At 44.6% G+C, this 19092-nt stretch overlaps 1 protein-coding gene across 7 annotated transcripts in view; it reads right to left on the bottom strand.

The window, feature by feature from the left end:
- LOC123751005 (uncharacterized) overlaps positions 1-6050 on the bottom strand; it is a 30825-nt gene extending 24775 nt beyond the window's left edge. For 2 of the 7 annotated variants that reach the window (XM_069333277.1, XM_069333291.1), the window contains exons 1-4: positions 5954-6045; positions 5051-5171; positions 4802-4873; positions 4319-4535 (exon numbers count right to left, since the gene is read on the bottom strand). In XM_069333277.1, the coding sequence (XP_069189378.1) occupies positions 4319-4442 (124 nt within the window). In that variant the 5' untranslated portion in view covers positions 4443-4535; positions 4802-4873; positions 5051-5171; positions 5954-6045. Of the gene's footprint in view, positions 1-3481; positions 4536-4801; positions 4874-5050; positions 5172-5953 lie in introns of those variants that run through there. The other 5 variants (XM_069333306.1, XM_069333308.1, XM_069333282.1 and 2 more) reach the window with 4 other exon arrangements.
- Positions 6051-19092: the final 13042 nt, after the last annotated feature.

Raw genomic sequence — 19092 nt, 5'->3', positions numbered from 1 at the left:
TAGAGACTGCTGTGGGGAGTATATCTTCGCCAGTTTCAGAGTCAAGGGTGCCGAGTCTGTCCTGTCTGTGGGTGCAGTCTATAGAATTCCTAACACTGATGTGTCTGAATTCAACTCAAACCTTAGAAATCTAATACTAGATAACAGATTGAACAAAAACCATCTAATTATCGCAGGGGACTTTAATATTGACCTCTGCGAGCCTGAACACCCTACTGCTGTTAGCTTCCTCAACTGTATGAATTCCTGCTTCCCATACCCTTAATCACTAGACCAACTAGAATCACTGATAGTACTGCTACGACTTTAGACCACATCTGGACCAACATAACCTCTCCGCTTACTTCAGGTATAATCACCGATAGCACTACAGACCATTACCCCACATTTCTCTTAACTAACATTAGCAAACCACCTCTAGAGACAAGGGAGTTAAGCTTTAGGCTGCACAATGAAACTGCTATAAACAATTTTATAACTGCTGCTGATAATGTCAACTGGGAGTCCGAGTTAGGTAACATAGGGGACATCAACCTAGCAGTGAAATCTTTTCTACAAACAACTCTTAGCCTTTATAACACCCACTGTCCTATGCTTGCAAAACAAGTCACAAGCAAAAGACTTAACAATCCTTGGCTTACAAAGGGAATACTTAAATCCATTAACAAAAAACACGACCTTGAGAAGAAGTATAGGTTAGGAACAGTCTCCAAAGAATTCTCAAAGAATTACTCGTTATTGCTATCTAAAATAATTAGACGAGCCAAAACTAAATACTATGAAGATAAATTTACCCAAATAAAGAGCAACATTAAAAAAACTTGGAGCACAATTTCACAAATATTGGGATCAAAGAAGATTTTAAATAACAAACCAACACTCCTTTCCAATAACGTTGGTCAGCTTTCAGCCTCTGATTCTGCTATTGAGTTCAATAGGTTCTTCTCTTCCATTGGTTCATCCCTTGCAAATGATATTCCATCTTCCTGTACTGATGTTAAGGACTATCTTACAGGTAACTATCCACAGTCTCTGTACCTAAAGCCTACTAGTTCCACTGATGTCATTGAAATAATCCTTTCCCTTAAAACCAAGTCTAGTGCCCTCGAGGAGATACCAACTTTATTTTACAAAAAAGCTTCCAGATCTCTAGCCCCTGCTATTGCATTGCTCTTCAACAAGTCACTTGAACTCCAAACCTTTCCTGACATTCTAAAAAAAGCAAGGGTAACCCCTGTCCACAAATGTGTTGATCTCACTGATGTTAACAACTACAGACCTATATCAATCCTGCCTAACTTGTCAAAAATATTCGAAAAGCTAATCTACAAGCAGCTTTACTCTTTTCTAGCCAAACACAATATACTTAGCTCTTGTCAATATGGCTTCAGACCCAAAAAAAGCACTAACGATGCACTTATTAGTATGATTAACTTAATTCACGCAGCTCTTGATAAAAAGGAGTTTCCTGTTGGGTTATTTGTGGACCTGCGTAAGGCTTTTGACACTGTCAACCATCAAAACCTTCTTCTTAAATTACATCATTATGGAGTCAGAGGACACTCCCTGCAATACCTTAAATCTTATCTTACTGACAGGCTCCAGTATGTTTCTGTGAATAATACAATTTCTCCCACCCTACCCATCAACATTGGTGTTCCTCAGGGCAGCATACTTGGCCCTCTCCTCTTTCTCATCTACATTAATGACCTTCCAAATGCCTCCCAACACCTCAAACCAATTCTATTTGCTGACGACACAACCTTCATTTACTCCAGTCCTGACCCCCTTGCTCTAAATGCCACAGTAAATACTGAGCTAGAGAAAGTCCATCTTTGGCTAACTGCCAACAAACTCACCCTTAACATTGACAAAACGTTTTATATTCTGTTTGGCAATAAATCCTCTAATCAGATAAATCTCAAAATAAACAATACCCAAATTTGTAACAAATTAGATGGCAAATTCCTTGGCGTTCTCATCGACCACAAGCTGAATTTCCAGGGTCACATTCTAAATATATCAAAAAAAGTTTCAAAAACTGTTGGCATTCTTTCTAAGATCAGATATTATGTACCCCGCCCTGCCCTGGTTACTCTCTATTACTCCCTCATCTATCCATACCTCAACTATGGTATTTGTGCTTGGGGTTCTACTACCCAAAATCATTTACGTCCTCTCATTACCCAACACAAAGCTGCTATTAGGACAATATCCAACTCTGGCCCCAGACAGCAATCGGTACCCTTACTCAAATCTCTGAATATGTTAGATATTAAGTCACTGCACATTCTCTCATGTGTATTATACATATATAAAACGCTGAACTGTAATGCCAATCCTGACCTCAAAAGCTTCATTGAAGGTTGTAACAGAACCCATGAGCACCACACCAGGAATAAATACAGTTTTGATATTCCTAGAGTACGTCTTAATCAAACTAGAAATGCTCTACAAATCAAGGGACCCAGAATGTGGAATGACCTTCCCAACCATGTTAAAGACTGTACCTCTCTCAACCAGTTTAAGATGAAAACTAAACACTACCTAATAAATTCCCTGTAACCCACCTCACTCCTTTATTGTCAACCCATGTCTGTTATTTTATTTTATTATTATTACTTTTTTTTTTTTTTTTTTTAATCAACACTGTTTGTCAACCTATTGTATTTGTGCTGCTTTTTCAGTCATGTTCCCCCTTTTTTTATCTTTATTTGTATTTGTTTTCAACACTTTTTATTCTTTATGCTCAATTAGTATTAAGTTCTAGATATTAATGTTTTTCTTGCCCGAAACGCATTGCGTAATAGTGGCTTTAGGCATTGTATGTACTAGCTCTATCTATATATCAATCCATTAATGTAACATCACTTGTATGTATGTACCTTACCTGAATAAACATATTTATTATTTTATTTATTTATTTATTTATATTGGATTTAGAAATATTGTATACCAAGTTTAAAAATGACAAACATCTAAGTGTATTCAGAGATTGACATTAATCATGCATTTCATAATTGCATTGAAATTTATCCATAATTACACACTAAAGATGTTATTTACCTTTATCTGGAACACCCAACTTTGACCTACGTTCTCCCCATTTAATCTCACTATTTTTTCTTCTTTTTTGCCAATCAGAAATGCTTGCTTGAGATTCATAAATTTCCTCCAGTTCTGCAGCAAGTACTTTGAAATATGGGATTCTAAATTAGTCAGGAAAATCTTCAAGAGCAAATAGATGTAATAAATAAAAGTGTATTTTATACATATTATATAAGCATCTAGAACAACTGACAGCTTTCAGTAATGTGTTAGTTAGACTATGATATATATATATATATATATATATATATATATATATATATATATATATATATATATATATATATATATATATATATATATATATATATATATATAGTAGATACTAGGTACTAAGATTCTATTACATTACATAGTTCAAATAGGGACGTACCAGAATTCAATGATTTTGGTGTTTGTTCTGCAGCTGGTAAATATGTTTGAGTATATGTTGGTACACTAGTTGAGAAGTCAGAACTTTGAATGTGTGGAGGTGAAAGAGAAGCAGGCAGAAGGGCTGTTTGGCAGAAAATCAACCTTTAAGTATGGTAATTCCACAACACTTTATCTATTTTTAATTTGTAAACTATCTACATTTTTTTGCTGTCTATGACCATCGCTGCCCCTATCTCCACCGAACACCGGTGTATTTGCGGCTATGCAAGGGCAGACCAATATGGCAGCCATGGCCTAATCTGTCATAAGACACAGGGAAAGATTGCCAGATATGAAGCAGTCAATGACATTATCAGAAAAAGTTTGGCTAGTTTGGTTCAGATGTAATATAAACAAAGAGCAACGGTTTCAAGTTCAACAAACCAAAATGTAGGGCTGACAACAGGAAATTATTTTTGACCCAGAGGGTTATTAACACATGGAACTGCCTACCCACCAGAGCTGTAACTGCCAAAACTGTGCTGAATTTCTAAATATACCCAAAAAAAGATCATAAAGGCAAATGGGGGGAATTTCGACAAGCCGCGGGCTTCCTGTACTCTTCTAGGCTACTAGAGTTTGTGGCATTCAGGTAAATATCTGTTTTCAAAGGAGAAGTTGACTATAACCTTGGATTATCTATAAACAAATTTTGAATAATAAAACACCAAAAACCTAAATAATTTTAAGTCTGAGGCAAAATGAAATCTACACTAGCAATTAAACCTATCATTATACTATGATATAGGAACACACAAACATGGGTCATGGAATAAATAACTAAATAAAAAATTACCTTCTGATAAGTTTGAACGTTGTGTTTGATTGATTTCAATAATCCTGCAGTAATTTTCTCCTTTTCCTTTCTTGTTTGAAGGCTTCAGATAATTTAGGTCCTCAATATTTAAACTTCGCTTCATATATTCACATTTTTTTCTGGAGAGCCGAGTTTATTTTAAAATATTCACGATGAAGGTTCTCTTTAGCTAAAATTGCTAGTGTCTGGAGACCTTCTGTTAAAAAATATACATTCTCAATAGGATACATTATAACTGTAGCAAGAGAAGCTACATTAAATGTTTTGATGTAATTGTCTAAACCAATAATCAAAGTGATAGAAATTATAATGGGATGATGGATTTCAAGCAAATTATGCTGAGCATAGAAAAAAAATTCTGTTGTTATTGTTAAAACAAAGACTTACTGTATTACACAAGGTTGTAAACTTTGATATTAATGTATTATAAAGGCCATAATCAAATGATTTTATAAACAATACCATCATTATTGTCCGGAGTTATTCTTGGTACATCTGGTAAGTAAAGATAGTTTTCAGGAGCCAAGAACGAATCTGCCAAAAAAATATTGGACGTTGTACATTCCAATTTGTTACAATAGCCTAGTACTGCATACTAATACAAATTAAAAAACAAATTGGAAATAATAGCTAGGCTAACCTAACACAATGACATAACATAACACATCTTTATTTGTAATTTTGTCAAAAGCTGATTAAATGTTTTTTTACCTGTTAGTATGCTGGCTGGGGTCGATCTTCCAGGCATATTTATTCTACTGACTTGTGGTCTTAATGCTGCCGCAGTAAAAGGATTTGTGACAGACATTGTACTGCTTTCTGTATCATCTACCTATTACAAATACAAATACAATTATTTATTCAGGTAAAGTACATACATACAAGGTAAGATACAAAAGTAGATGGATTTATAGATAGAGCTAGTACATACAATGCCTAAAGCCACTATTACGCAAAGTGTTTCGGGCAGGAAAAACACTAAGACTAAAACTTAATACTAAAAGAGATTAAAGTATAAATTGTGTTGAGAAAAAATAAGAAAAAAATGGAAAAAAGGGAGGGGGGGGGGTGAAACATGACAGAAAAAAAGTAAAATACAATTTGGTCAACAAACAGCATTGTTTTAAATAGAAGAGATGGGTTGACATTTTGGGGGTGAGGTAGGTTACATTGAGTTAATTAGCTAGTACTTAGTTTTTAACTTAAACTGGTTGGGAGAGGTACAGTCTTTAACATAATTGGGAAGGCCACATTCGAGATCCCTTGATTTGTAAAGCATTTCTAGTTTAACTAAGTCGTACTCTTGGAATATCAAATAGGTATTTGTTTCTGGTGTGGTGCTCATGGGATCTGTTACAACCTTCTAGGAAGCTTATTATAAAAAACATAATTGATAAAAACAACATGCTGCATACTAAAAACGTATTAGAATGTGTATACCAATATGCAGTAAAATATATTCTTCCTACACATAACAAGCAAAACTTTAATACTGCAACAAGTTTTTGAAAATTATTTAACTAAACAGCAATGAAACATTTGCATTCTTTTCAATTAGTAAAATATTATATATGAAGGAATTATTTACATAAATGCCGAGAAAACTTTACATACCATGCCCAAATCTAGGATCTTCTTCTTCTTGATAGTAGGTGCAGTTTGCATGAAGGATTTGTTCTCCCGATGACTGCAAAATCTAGGATCACATGTGTTATTGTTTTTGAAGGAATGATCACATGTTTACATTCATTGCGATGAAACTAACAACTTTTAAATATATACAGCTTTTTATATCAACTGTTTTACTTAAATTATTTTCTGTTATAGGTTCTAAATATAACTAATATTTGCTTCTTTCTTATGCCATTTGTAATTAATGTCATAAAGCTTTATCATCTGAATGCACCAAACTGTGCCTTTTCATATTTCCAAACTGAAGTCGAACACCCGAAAATGAATATTTCCATGAAAACTGAATCACGTCATACTATTTGGAGAATTGTTAGTTCTTTTTCATACTAATATGTCTAGTTTGTGTCATATAAGTATTCATCCCGATGGTTGGTAAATATTGGATGGTTGGAAACAGAAGGATAAAAGTCAAACATCTGTTAACTTTTCTTTTAAAGTACTGTATAGCTGGAAAATATCAGGCAAACCTTCGACAATCTGCCGATTTCCTTTCCTCTTCAAGGCTACTATTGTTAGTGTCTGTCACGGTAAACCTATGTAAAATCGGAAAATTTGTTCAACAGGACCCTGCACTAGAATTGATGTTGGGAGACGCTCTGCTTCGTGGCTGATGGATTAATATTTGACTGTTGGTCAGGACTTGAGCATTGTTAATTACAGTTACACTCTGTTGGAGCACTAGACGGTCAATGGTCGTCGTTCTTCTTTATGATAGGTTCAGTTTATTGTTTAGTCACGAGAGACATCTCCCGTCAGGCAGGGTGCGATCGCACCTCCACAGATCTCCAGTATCATCTACTGATACTGGTAATGGCTCAGAGAGGGCATCCACTTACGGGCTATTCATGGCTGTGCCACCTTTTGGGTGGCTTAATCTTCATCAATCACCAATCAATCAATCTATTGTTTAGTGGCCAGTATTATTCAGTTTATTGGCCAGTGCGTTGGCATCAGTTCTCATTGACGAACGAGCAAAAATTAGAAGGATTTAAATCGTAATATAAATAGTTATCTCATTCCTTCTTTCCTTTGAATGTCAGTGACTGTGCTTCTGCTATGCTTAATTGCCTCAAAAGCGTCCAATTTTCATGATACCTTAAATTATAAAGGCAAAATTTGGGCCGAGTATACATGTATAAGCAAAATTGACTGAGTATCCGCAAAAATTAAGAAAAGAAAACAGCCCACCCATTACATTAAAGAAAACGTATTCCTCGTTTCGGGGAGAATATTCTAGGGAGGCCAGCCGGTAACTAAAACAGCCCGGTAAGTGCATTTATGTACTAAATACGTAAGTATGAAAATGTACTTATTACACTTAGTATTAAAACGTACTGTCTATTCGGAGGATGGGTTGCGTCCACTGCCTTTGTCTTTTAAAAATTCAGTGGCAAGGTATATGCCTGCAAGTTCGGTTTGAGTTGTACTTGCCCAATCATTGACGCGCTTCATTGCTGTATGTACGAGAAAAGATTGTTCAAATATGTTACATGCACATCCGGCATTATCGTCCACCTTCTTCTACAGAGCCGTCGGTATAGCACTGATACACATTGTTACCCATACTCTGAGTACTTTCAGTGATGCTTTTCAGTGTTAACTGTTTTAATAATGTAGTGTGCACACTATCTTTCTTGGGCGCATTTACAAAATCAACTGATAGATCCCAGTTATCCCACGGAGTAATTGGCTGATTAATCATTAGTTGAGTTGGGTACATATTTAATATTTTGATGGAGTTGGCTACCTTGTAGAACCAATATACATAATCAGATTTCGTTCTTCTTCTATAGATCTCAGGTGAGTGCAGCATATTAGAAAGTTTAGCTTGAAACTTCATGTGTTGTCTAGATCTACTCAATGCCTTCACGCCGAAAACTGTGCTAATAGACAAAATTCTCTCACTTATGGTAGGTAATTTTAACTCTGCTCTCATATTAACTATTCTCGTGGACTTTGGAGCCCCATGGATGAGACGCATAGCTACATTTTGCAAGGTTTCAAGAGATTTCAGCTCTTTGTCAGTATACAGTGTGAGATGTAGAGCATTGTAGTCAATCACAGAGTGTATAAATGATACATAAAACATTCTAGCAAGTCTCACGTTAAGTCCATGATTGACACCAACAAGGACCCGCAAGGGCTTTAATCTCTCCCAAAGTCTCCTCTTGAGAGAAGAAAGGTACCCAGGGTCGTTAATGGGGACACCAAGGTATCTATAAGACTCGCAGTTCTCAAGTGACAGCGGGCATACAACATACGAACCCAATAAAGAAACAACGGAGGAAACCCGAACCTCTCCATATCCTGCAGCACAAAGCCCATCGACACATGGTCGAATGCTTTCGACCAATCTAAGCTGAGCATCGCCGCAGGTAGGCGAAGCTCAGAGGCACACATAAGCACATCACATAAAAGAGCATTGCACTGAAGCAAAGACCTACCCGGAATGCCACAAAATTGCTCAACCGAAACCACAGAACCAATAACATCCCGACACCGACCTGCCAGCAACTTCGAGACAACCTTATAATCAACATTTAACAGGGTGATCGGCCTCCAATTCGACAGAAAACGCAAATCACCTGGCTTCGGAAGCAACCTCACAACCCCATCATAATGGGATGCGGGTAAGGAACAGGTCAGGAAACGAAATCGCACCACCTCCAAAAAAGCCTCCCCAATCACATCCCAGAAAGTCACATAAAATTCCACAGGGAGCCCATCCGAGCCAGGCACTCTGCCGGAACGGAAAGACCGCATCACATCCCAGAGCTCAGCCGACGACACGTCTCTCACCAAAGCGGAACAACCCGCAGCCGACAAACCAGGTGAGCAGTGACGCAAAAAGAAAGCAGCCAAATCCTCATCCACCCCTACCTCCCCATACAGCGCTCCCAATTCCTGCTGCACATACAACAGGACCCCATCCGTGTTAGACAAAACAGAACCGTCCGGACGCTGGAGACCGGTGAAAAGAACCGAGTCCCGAAGGGCTTTCTCCTTTCGCAAAAGAAAAGGAGAAAGCCGTTCACCAGACACACGCTCGTCAAAACGAGCCCGCACCCGAACCCCTTCTACCAACTCCTCTCACAAACCACAAATGCGCTCCTTACACACCGAAATAGCATCAAAACAATCAGCCTCACCATTTAGCAACACATACAACCGAGTCAACCGCGCCTGAAGAAAGCGCAACAAACCAAACCGCCCCGCCGCCTCACGCCTCACAACCACAACAAAAAAGGACTTGCATTCCACCTTGCACTACTCCCACCAGTCCAACACAGACGAAAACTCGTACTTGCGAGCAACAAGCCCCACCCACCACCCACGAAACGCCTCACGCACCCAAGGACAACGGAACAACCGACAATTCAACTTCCACCAACCTCTCCCCACACGAACCTGACTATGAACAGCAAAACGCACCACAACCAAACAATGATCAGAAAAGGCAACAGGAACCATACGAAACGCAAAAACAGAGCCCTCCCGCCCATGAACATAAAAACGATCCAGCCTGGAACACGCCCCTCGCGCAGCAAAGGTGAATTCCAAATTCGCCCCCAAACATGAGAGCAGCATCACGAAACCCACAACTCTGTAAGGTGGAGACCAACGCCCGAGAAACATTCTGCGGATGAGCACTATTGCAATCCCAAGCGAGAGTGAAATTAAATTATTTAATTAAAATCAATTAAACAATTGATTATTTGATTATTAAAATCAATTAAACAATTAAACAATTAAAATCGCCCCCAAAAACCATGTCCCTTGTGTCATGATGCAAGAAGTGTAACAGCCCACCCTGGAAAAACTCCTCCCTCTCCTTGCGACGCGCCGTGCCAGAAGGAGCATACACAGTCAATAAGGGAATCTCCACCCCGAGGTACCGCACACGAGCGAACAACACCCAGCCATCTTAATCCATCTCCGTGTGAAGCACGGAAATGGACGCCCTCCAGGAGAACAGCATCAGCGTGCCCCCAAAGGACATCCTCGGCGGCTTAAGCACTACATGAAAATCATCAGTCAACCCAGACAAAGCACTCAAGTCATGCACATTATGCTCCTGAATAAAGGCTACATCTACACGTTGCTCACGAAGCACAGCCACCAAGCCCATCTGCACAGCCAAGTCACGCAATCCACGCACATTCAGCGTCGCACAAGTCAGAGAGGGCGCCATCAGGAAGGCAATGAGGACCCCACCAACCTCACAGCCCCCGTAGAAGGTGGAGCAGAGGCCTCCACATGGGAGGCAGTAGGAACAGTAGGCGCACCATCTGGCAACCCTGCAGAGGAGGGCCCCACAGGAACGTCGGCGCTCGCACTCTTTGTAGACTTTGTAAACTTCAACGTCAGCGCATCCCGTCCAGGACCTACCACACCAGAGGACACCACACACTGATCAACCACAACTGCTTCTGGGGCGTCACTGCCCCCAGAGGGGGCCCCGGGTGCAACAGACCGCATCAGGCCACCAGAGGGAGGAGGAGGAGGGCGCACGCAACAGCAGCTCGAGCCGTAGACCCCGCTCGCTTAATGGGAGGACCTTTGTCAGTGGAACGCGCCCGTGCCTCCCGCTTACGACGGGACTGGTCCGACGTCGCGACCGGAGAAGGCCATCTAGAGCCATGAGAGGACCGCAGCACCTCCGGAGCAGCAGCAACCACGTCGGATGAACGGCCACCAGACGAAGGACCAACCCCACACGAAGGGCCTGCAGGATCGCCACTCCCACCTACACACGATGGAGCAGCTCCCACAGACGTACTCATCTCCATGGCAGCAACATCTGAAGCCCGATGAACCTCCACAGTGACGACGTGCACAGGAAGCGAGGGCGCCGCATCAGACACCAACGAGCCAGGTGGGTCAAACTGCTGAACAGCCGGAGTAGGATCAGTCGAATCAGAAGGCACCAACGACGAGGAGGGGCCGTGGGGGACAAACACGGTCTCTGCACCACCTGGCTTGGCCCCCCCAACTCCCAAGGGTGGAAAATCACCCTCCTGGAAGATAGCTGGTCCCCACATCCCGGAAGCAGTGCAACCGGCCGCAAGATGCCCTCGCAAACCACATCGAAAACAGGTGCGTGGTTGATCCTCATAGAAAACCCGAATGTTAAAGCCGTAGAACTTGACCTGAGAAGAAATATCACACGTCAAGCGCATGCCAAGGGTCCGCACATTGGCCCTCAAGCCCGACAAGCGGCTTGAGCGGAGGCAGGTTATACGGTGAGTGAACACAGTACCGTACCGAGAAAATCAGGTGCGAAGGACCTCCTCGGGAAAGTCCAAGGGAACTCCATGAGATGCTTATAAACGTCGGCGCCACACACTGGTCCGACACCTCCACAGTAACAGCAGAGCCTGGGAGCAGATGAGAACGCCCAGCAAAATCACTCGCAAAACGCTGATATGGACCAGGGGCAGAGAACTTGACACGCGTGTCAGAGATCTTCTCAAGGCCGTAAACAGTGTGCAGGTCCACCTGGAAAACATTCAAAAGCGTCACTTCCACCAACACCCAATCAGCAGCCGCCGAGAACTCCAATCCTGCGGAATCCACCCTCCGAATCCGCGTCACCGACGACGCCATAACGCCAGCTGCCCACACAGGCTAGCCGGCACACCACACACCAACAACAGCGACCTGCTCGCACCAGACGTCAGCCAACAACTTAGAGAGCGCCAACGCCATGACCGCACCCTGCAACGAGCAAGCAGCCAATCGATTTACCAACGAACATTCCATCCTATCTTGCGCAAGGTTTCTACCCATTAAATATTCAAGTCTGCCTCCCAATAAAAGAGTTTGGGTATCCGTAGTATACACGGTTAATCTGTTGTCATAAACATATTTGATAAATTTGCATCCATTATCGTTGTTAGTACTGTCTCCCAGCATAATATGTCTAGCATTAAAATCTCCCATGTATATTGTCCAAAGATTGTCTAAATCTGGGAGCAATGTTACATTGAGTTTCTGGCTTCTGGCATCTACGTTGAGGAATGAAAAGTGGCCTGCTGCAGTTTTTATTTTTTTATTTTTTTTTTTTTTTATTTTTACATGCAAGCATGCGTATAATGTACAATAAAAACAGAACAAAAGTACAAAGCACACACATGTAAAATGACAAAGGAACAAATCAAGAGAAGACCAGCCAGAAGGGCTGACCACAAAACAAAAATGCATATACAAACTGTTGGGGATTCCGCTTCTACTCTCTGGTGAGCAACCGTAACTGTACTTATCCTGGCAAGGTCGCCAATGTTGGGGTTTACGCTACTCTTACTCTGGGTGTGCAGCAGTTTACTCTCAATGTCACTCACCGTAGCCCTGCGGGTCTTCACTCTAATCCTCTCGGCGCCACTGCACGCCAGGAGAGTATATACCCCAGTCAATCCCAACCGGCCTCTGATTGAGAAGGAGTGGGAGCACAACTCGTTCACTTAACTGTTATGTGCCCGCCCCAACAATAGGGCTTTACTATTAACCACAAGGTCGCCAACTGGTGTTTTCGGTGTCCAGTAACACCTCAGTGGACTGGTTGAATTGTGGTATCCTTGGCAAGGTCACACTCAATAGATCAGGAATCAGGCAGGTACTTACTTTTATAACTCTTTGCTTTCAAGTATAATATAGCCACAAGATAAATGGAGGGGATGATAAAAACACAAAAATATTTGGTACTTTACTTAAAATTCATAAAAGATGTCGCAAGGTCATATCAATAATTAATCAGCTGATCCAGGCGGGAGTCGGTCGTTCCCACGTATATTATGCACTCACTATGGTGACAACACTCCCCCTCTCGTCAATGTCACAATCAGCTGAGCGCCCCCTTTCGCGCGAAAGTTTATTGCTTGTTTCTCTAGAGGCACGCGCGCTGTTTCTTTAAGTTCTCAATGATCAGTAGAAGTTCGCACACTCGATATTTGCAACAATAGCACGAATTACATCACTACACTGTTCTCGGGCTCAAACAGTCGTTTCTATAATAAATGCGACAATAAATCACTATAATGGTTTTACTCACCGCCCTTCATTTCAATGGTAACTTAATAAGTATTTAACTTTGGAGTTTTCAGTACTTCCTTTCGTGGGCGATAACACAATAAATCACTGCACTCGCAAGTGGTTATTCAATGCACGAACATAGACATATATAATATAGATAAATCAGACATCAATAAAAGGTAAGAAAATAGTTACTGGGCACAATAGCCTAACTTCCAAATACTGGCATAATATTATATATAATTTCTCACTATATGTTCACATCAAAGTCTCATGAAAGCATTCTCAACACAGTAAATTCATCACTTAATCCGGGTGCCTGTACACACCAATAATAATATATATAAGTATCGTGAGTACTCTTGATAGTACTATTCTGCACACTGGTGCCTTACTGTGACATTGGTGAGACTTGCTCACGACATACAAAATCCTCAGGCTAGATAATATAGCCAAATAATATAGCTGACTAAAGGGGAATGGGGAGGGAAACTAGAAACACCTACTTCCACCTATCCTCCGATGAGAGTTGAGTTGTAGCTCCTGGTCCTCGTGTCGGGAACGCCCCCACACACACGTTGTCGTGTCCTCCAGGAACCCAATCGCTGTCCCACCGTTTAGCGCGTCGTCTCCGTGCCTTCTTCCCTGCAGGTCCGTGCTCCTCCTCGACTTCTTGTAGGGTTGGAGTCGGTCTCCTGGCCGTCGACTTCTCCCAACTACGGCTGCCCGCCTACTTCTCGGCTGCAGTCGTCCGGATTCCCAAACAGTCCTCTTCTTCCTCTGCTACCCAGTGGCTCTGGTCAGCCACTACGCCGTCACGAATGGGTGAACTGCCTCAGACGTCGCCTACGTCACTGCACAGACTTCACTTCTTCTTGCACAGTACCTGTTCTGGAGCACTTGTTGCTCAATAACCGTCGATTCCCTCTCTGGTTCAACACATGAACTAAGGAAGACCTCACAGAGTACTGGCAGACTTCAGGTGACGCGTAAATCCACGGGAGCGGGAAACAACTGTCAAACTGACAGGACCAATCGTCGCACGTCCAACCTCCTTGACGTGACGTGTCTGACTGATGGCGCCAACGCGGCGCGCTGCCCGGACCCCCTTCCTTCGTGACGTCACTTTCGCCACGGGAAGTTTTCATTGGCTCCCTGTGCCACATTGCTGTCGGTGACCAATCCGGTGTCACTGACGTCACACAGTTTTGGCGGGGAAACAGGAGAGCCAGCGCCATCTTGGCTTCCTAAAGGGCCTAAACCACAGGCCAAAATATCATTGTTTCACAAATTTCTCGGCACTCCGAGCACACTCCACTCTCCCACATATATCAAATTGATGCCTACGACGTAGAGAACGCTTGGGGCAAGTGGACATGACTCTTACTGCAGGCGTGGGAGAAATATAAGGGGGGGAACACCGTCACAAAACATAACACAAATATAAACACAGCGTAAGACAAACATAAGGGAAAACCCCAGGACAAAATGCATACAAAACAAGTCTGCTAACACCTCAAACACATACAGAGAGGCGCAAAACATACAAGAATAAGGACAATAACAATAAAGAAAACAGATCCGCCATAACAAACGCAAGGCAAAACATAACAAAGAGCACACGCCAACAGCCTGAAGGGCACACAATATGACAAACAAACGCACACGACAACCACAACCGAACACACAAACGCATAGGAACCGCACACCCCCCCCCACTAGCCATACAAGAAAACCCACAATACAAACCGGAGCATGCAGGAACCGGGAAACAATACCCACCCCACCCACTCACATACACACCCCACAACCAGGCAACACAAAATACATAGAAATCACTTGCGAGGAACCTCATGAGAAATGTACTTCTCCGGGAAAAGAACACGAGGATATTTCGCCTTGTAAGCTTCCCAGACTAGCTCTTCAAGGTCGGTAGGGATTTTGATCCCCCGCTCTCGAGCGGGTATCATAAACTCGGGAACATCTATATCTGGCGGCATAAGCCAACGCCTAAGGTCACTGACGCAAGTCGCATAACGAGGCTGGGAAGCGCCAACCACGCCCTTCGAGGAAGCAGATGACACCGGAGAAGCGGACGAGGGTCGCTGAGCCTGCCACGCCTTCGCCATCAGAGCAGGTGCCGGACGCTGAGACGATAGCACTTCCACGGATACCGCAGGAGACACGGAAGGGACTGCAGGAAACGGAAGAGGCGGCAAGACCGCTGCCGAGGAAACGGGTAACGAGGAATGGGCCACAGAACATCCAGAGCGAGCATCCTCTCTCAACATCACCACCAGGCCACCCCGCTCACCACCAACTACAGCAGGGGGAACCACCGCCCACGAAGAACCAGAGCCATCCGACGCAGGCAACGCACCTGAAGCAGGACCCTCGGACACCGGACCAGAAGTTGAGGCCAAAACGCCGGCACCGGCATACTCAGGCAAGTGTACCTCCGCCACCACCGTAGTGTGCACCACATCCGGAGCCACTCCACCGTCAACGGAAGGACGACACTCGTCGAATTCGCCAACTTCAGCCCACACAGAAGAACGCCGGGAACGCTTAGGCTCGGGCCGCACATCATCAGACCCGGAGGCAGACTCAGCGACCCGCGCAGCACCAACCGAGCGAACCGACGCACGCCGCAGCACTTCAGCCTCCTCAACCACACGGAGCACCAGGCCAGGCACAGGAGGAAATGCCGGATCCACCTCAGCTCCCAGCACAGCCGGAACAGACGGCGAGGGCGCAGGGACCGGGACAGACACAGCAGAGAAAGAACTGGAAGACGAGGGGTCCGAGCAAACGGCAGGCGGAAGAGGCTCAGGGACACCAGCCGGAGCACTAGGCGAGGACCCAACCTCCGGAGGAGATGCGGCAACAACAGGGGGCGCAACAGGCGGAGCAACAGCTGCTACAGAGGGCACCTCCTCAGCCGAAGAGACGTCCATACCCACCGAATCATCCCCCACAGGAAGGGGCGGAAAATCCTCCTCACTGAAGAGATTCACTGGTGCAACAGCAGGCACAGAACAGTCAGCAGCCTGATGGCCCAAAAGACCACAACGATAACACGTCCGCGGCTGACGGGCGTAAAACACCCGAACGTTGTACCCCATAAGGCGCACAGAGGACGGAATATCCGCCCGGAGTCTCATGCCCAGGGTGCGAATATTAGACCTCACACCCTTAAGAGGACTAGAAGACACCACGTTCACTCTCACACTAACAACTGCGCCAAACCGGCCGAAATACCGCCGTAGCAGAGCCTCTGGAAACTCCAAGGGAGCCCCATGCACACTGATGTAAGTAAGTGCACCACTTCTATCCGAGAGGGTGACAGTGCCCGCACCATCCGGCAGGGGCAGTGTCCGCCCCTCGTAACGCCGGAGAAAATCGCGATACGCCACCTCCTCTGCAAACTTCACAATTGCCCTACGGGCCGTCACCAACTCGACCCCATAAATCGCAAACACAGGGACAGAGAGCATTTCACAAGCCAGGGCAATCTCCGGGTAACCAGCCCGCACAGAGAACTCTAGTCCCACAGACTGAGCCCAGACGACAGGGGGTAGAGGGACCCCCATCGTAACGCCACGTCAGCACAGGCGAGCAGAGACACACCCGCCCCCAACCAGCCGAAACGGGCAAACAACACCAACTGCTGGAGCGCCGATTCAACACGTCTGCCCCGTACCGAAGCTAGGGCCAGACTCTCACCTGCTGCAGTTTGTACATGAAAGTGATGGTACTGTGTGTGTACATTGTGTGACGTGCTCACAAGAATGTGCAGTAAATCACTTCTGCCGTATGTTAATAGGCCTGTGGCGTTACTGTTATTATAGGATGCATACCCTCTGATCTTTGGTGGGGGTTTTGTTTATCATATTGGACGTGTAGGGCTCCTGTAAAGCAATTATATCTATGTTGTTACTGGTAACATATGCAATTAGGTCATTCAGTCTTTTGTTGATGCTACGAATGTTCCAACTTAGAAACCTAATGGTTCTTGTGTCAACAGCAGCCATCGTCTTGGTGTTGTTCCTCCCTGGGACTGGTGGTCCCATTGTTGTCCTTGTCCCACTTACACAATGTGTTAATAAGTGACTCTACGACGTAAACAGCCACACCAACCTGGCGTTTGGTATCGCCAGGAACATCTGGTGACATCATCAGTTTCTTGATCACTGAATAACTCGGGATGGTCCGCGAGTGAATGTTCTCTGTAAGTCGTAGGGCATAATTACTGTCACTCAGAGTATTATCTTTTTCATTCTCGTACTTGGCTTGAGCGCGTTCATTAAGGTCATGAATCATTTTAAAATATGCTGATGCAGATCGACTTCCTTTTCCAGTTAATGTTTCTGTGTCATTATCACTGCTGTCATCCCTGAGTTGACTGACGACGTCGCTCTCATCTCTGTTGTCGCCGCTGCTGTCGCCGCCGCTGCCGCCGCCGCTGCCGCCGCCGCTGCTGCTGCCGCTGCCGCCACCACCACCACAGGAACCTTTACCAGCGCGGGCCACGGCTGCTGTATCTCTTGTGGAGGAGCCCGACGTAGCGCCTGTATAATTTCAGTCAGTTCTGCTACCTGTGCTTGCAAGGTTGAAAACTGTCCTTTAAATGTTGTATCAGGCTGTTGTGTGTTGTCAGGGGCGTTGCTGGTACTGTCACCACTATGGGATGGGTCAACAGTACTAGAGCCGGCATCAGTAGACACTTGTTGTGTCTCGGGCACTTGCCTCCTTGTGCCAAGGGAGGCTGGCCGTTTGGTACAGTCTGAGTGACAGATGGTGACTCCTTCCATACCACATCTGAAACACTTCAGCGGCAGTTTAGACGGAGCCACAGATTCAGGATGTTGCCCTGATTCTGTTGCAGTATTCTGTTACTTCTGTTCCTGCTTTCTTTGGTCTCTGGTCTTCTTATACTGACAGTCCTTTAGTGCATGAGGACCGAAACAGAGAGCACACTTGGGTGTGGGGCCCCAGCAGTACTTAGCTATGTGGCCACTGCCACAGCACTCGTAACACTCCACAGGGTTCAACTCCCACACCCTGATCGTGCTGGGGCGCGCATACAGCCCACCAAACCAATGCTGGTCAGGTGGCGGATCAGGCTTTTTCCAGACTATGACTATTTGATCAGTAGGCTTACCATTCTTGGTCAATCTTCGTGCTTTGTGTACTCCGTCTAATTCATAGGCCCACTCTAGTGGATATCCGTGACTGTACCTGTAGACTAGGTATTCAACCATCTTCTTGTTCCGTGTTGGATTATCTATAGGGGAGAGTTTTACATCACCTATTTTCCCTTGTAGAAGAGGCTTCACAACCTGCTCCTTCTCTCTTGAAACATACACATATGGAGAGTTGACATGTGGACGTAGCACGCCTGCAGAGCCAGGTGGGTACACCACGCTCTGTTTTTTACTCCACACAATCCTGTCCGCCACACTCACACTCGTGCCTGTAGGGAAGGTCAGACGTGTGTACTCGCTCCTTGGTGCTATCGGACGCCTTCCACCTTGTTGTTCACCAGGCTTCTGTTTCCCTTGTTTCCTTCTCTTCCTCCTACTTACCACCTCTACAAACCCATCATTGGGTGGTGGGGTGACAGTGTCACTGGTCACGGTAGGGGAGAGCCCTGAGGGTCCAGCAGCTACCTCCTCCATAGCTGCTTCTTCAGGCGGCATTAATTGTTGCTCTAACATCCTCCGATACCTGGTTTGCGTTGATAATCATATGATGATGATTAACACAACAAATGGCAGAGCAGGCAGCATGCCTTACCAGTCATCAGCGCCAACAGTCATAAACCTGCTCTGAGGGGTAGAGCACTCTCAGTGAGTTTGAGAGGGCTCAGACGACTTGGATAAACACTTGGATATTCCACTTGGTTGGTTGGGACTCGCAGAGGGTAGCCCTCAGTGACTTATTCTCCTATGTCCTATGAGTGGACAGAATGTCCCCTAAGACAGCCTAACCCTGCTACAAGGGTGAACAGATGCCCAGATCAAGTGGCC

This window comes from Procambarus clarkii, chromosome 4, assembly GCF_040958095.1.
Source record: "Procambarus clarkii isolate CNS0578487 chromosome 4, FALCON_Pclarkii_2.0, whole genome shotgun sequence".
NCBI classification, from domain to species: Eukaryota; Metazoa; Arthropoda; class Malacostraca; order Decapoda; family Cambaridae; genus Procambarus; species Procambarus clarkii.
This window is presented reverse-complemented; position numbering and strand designations above follow the sequence as displayed.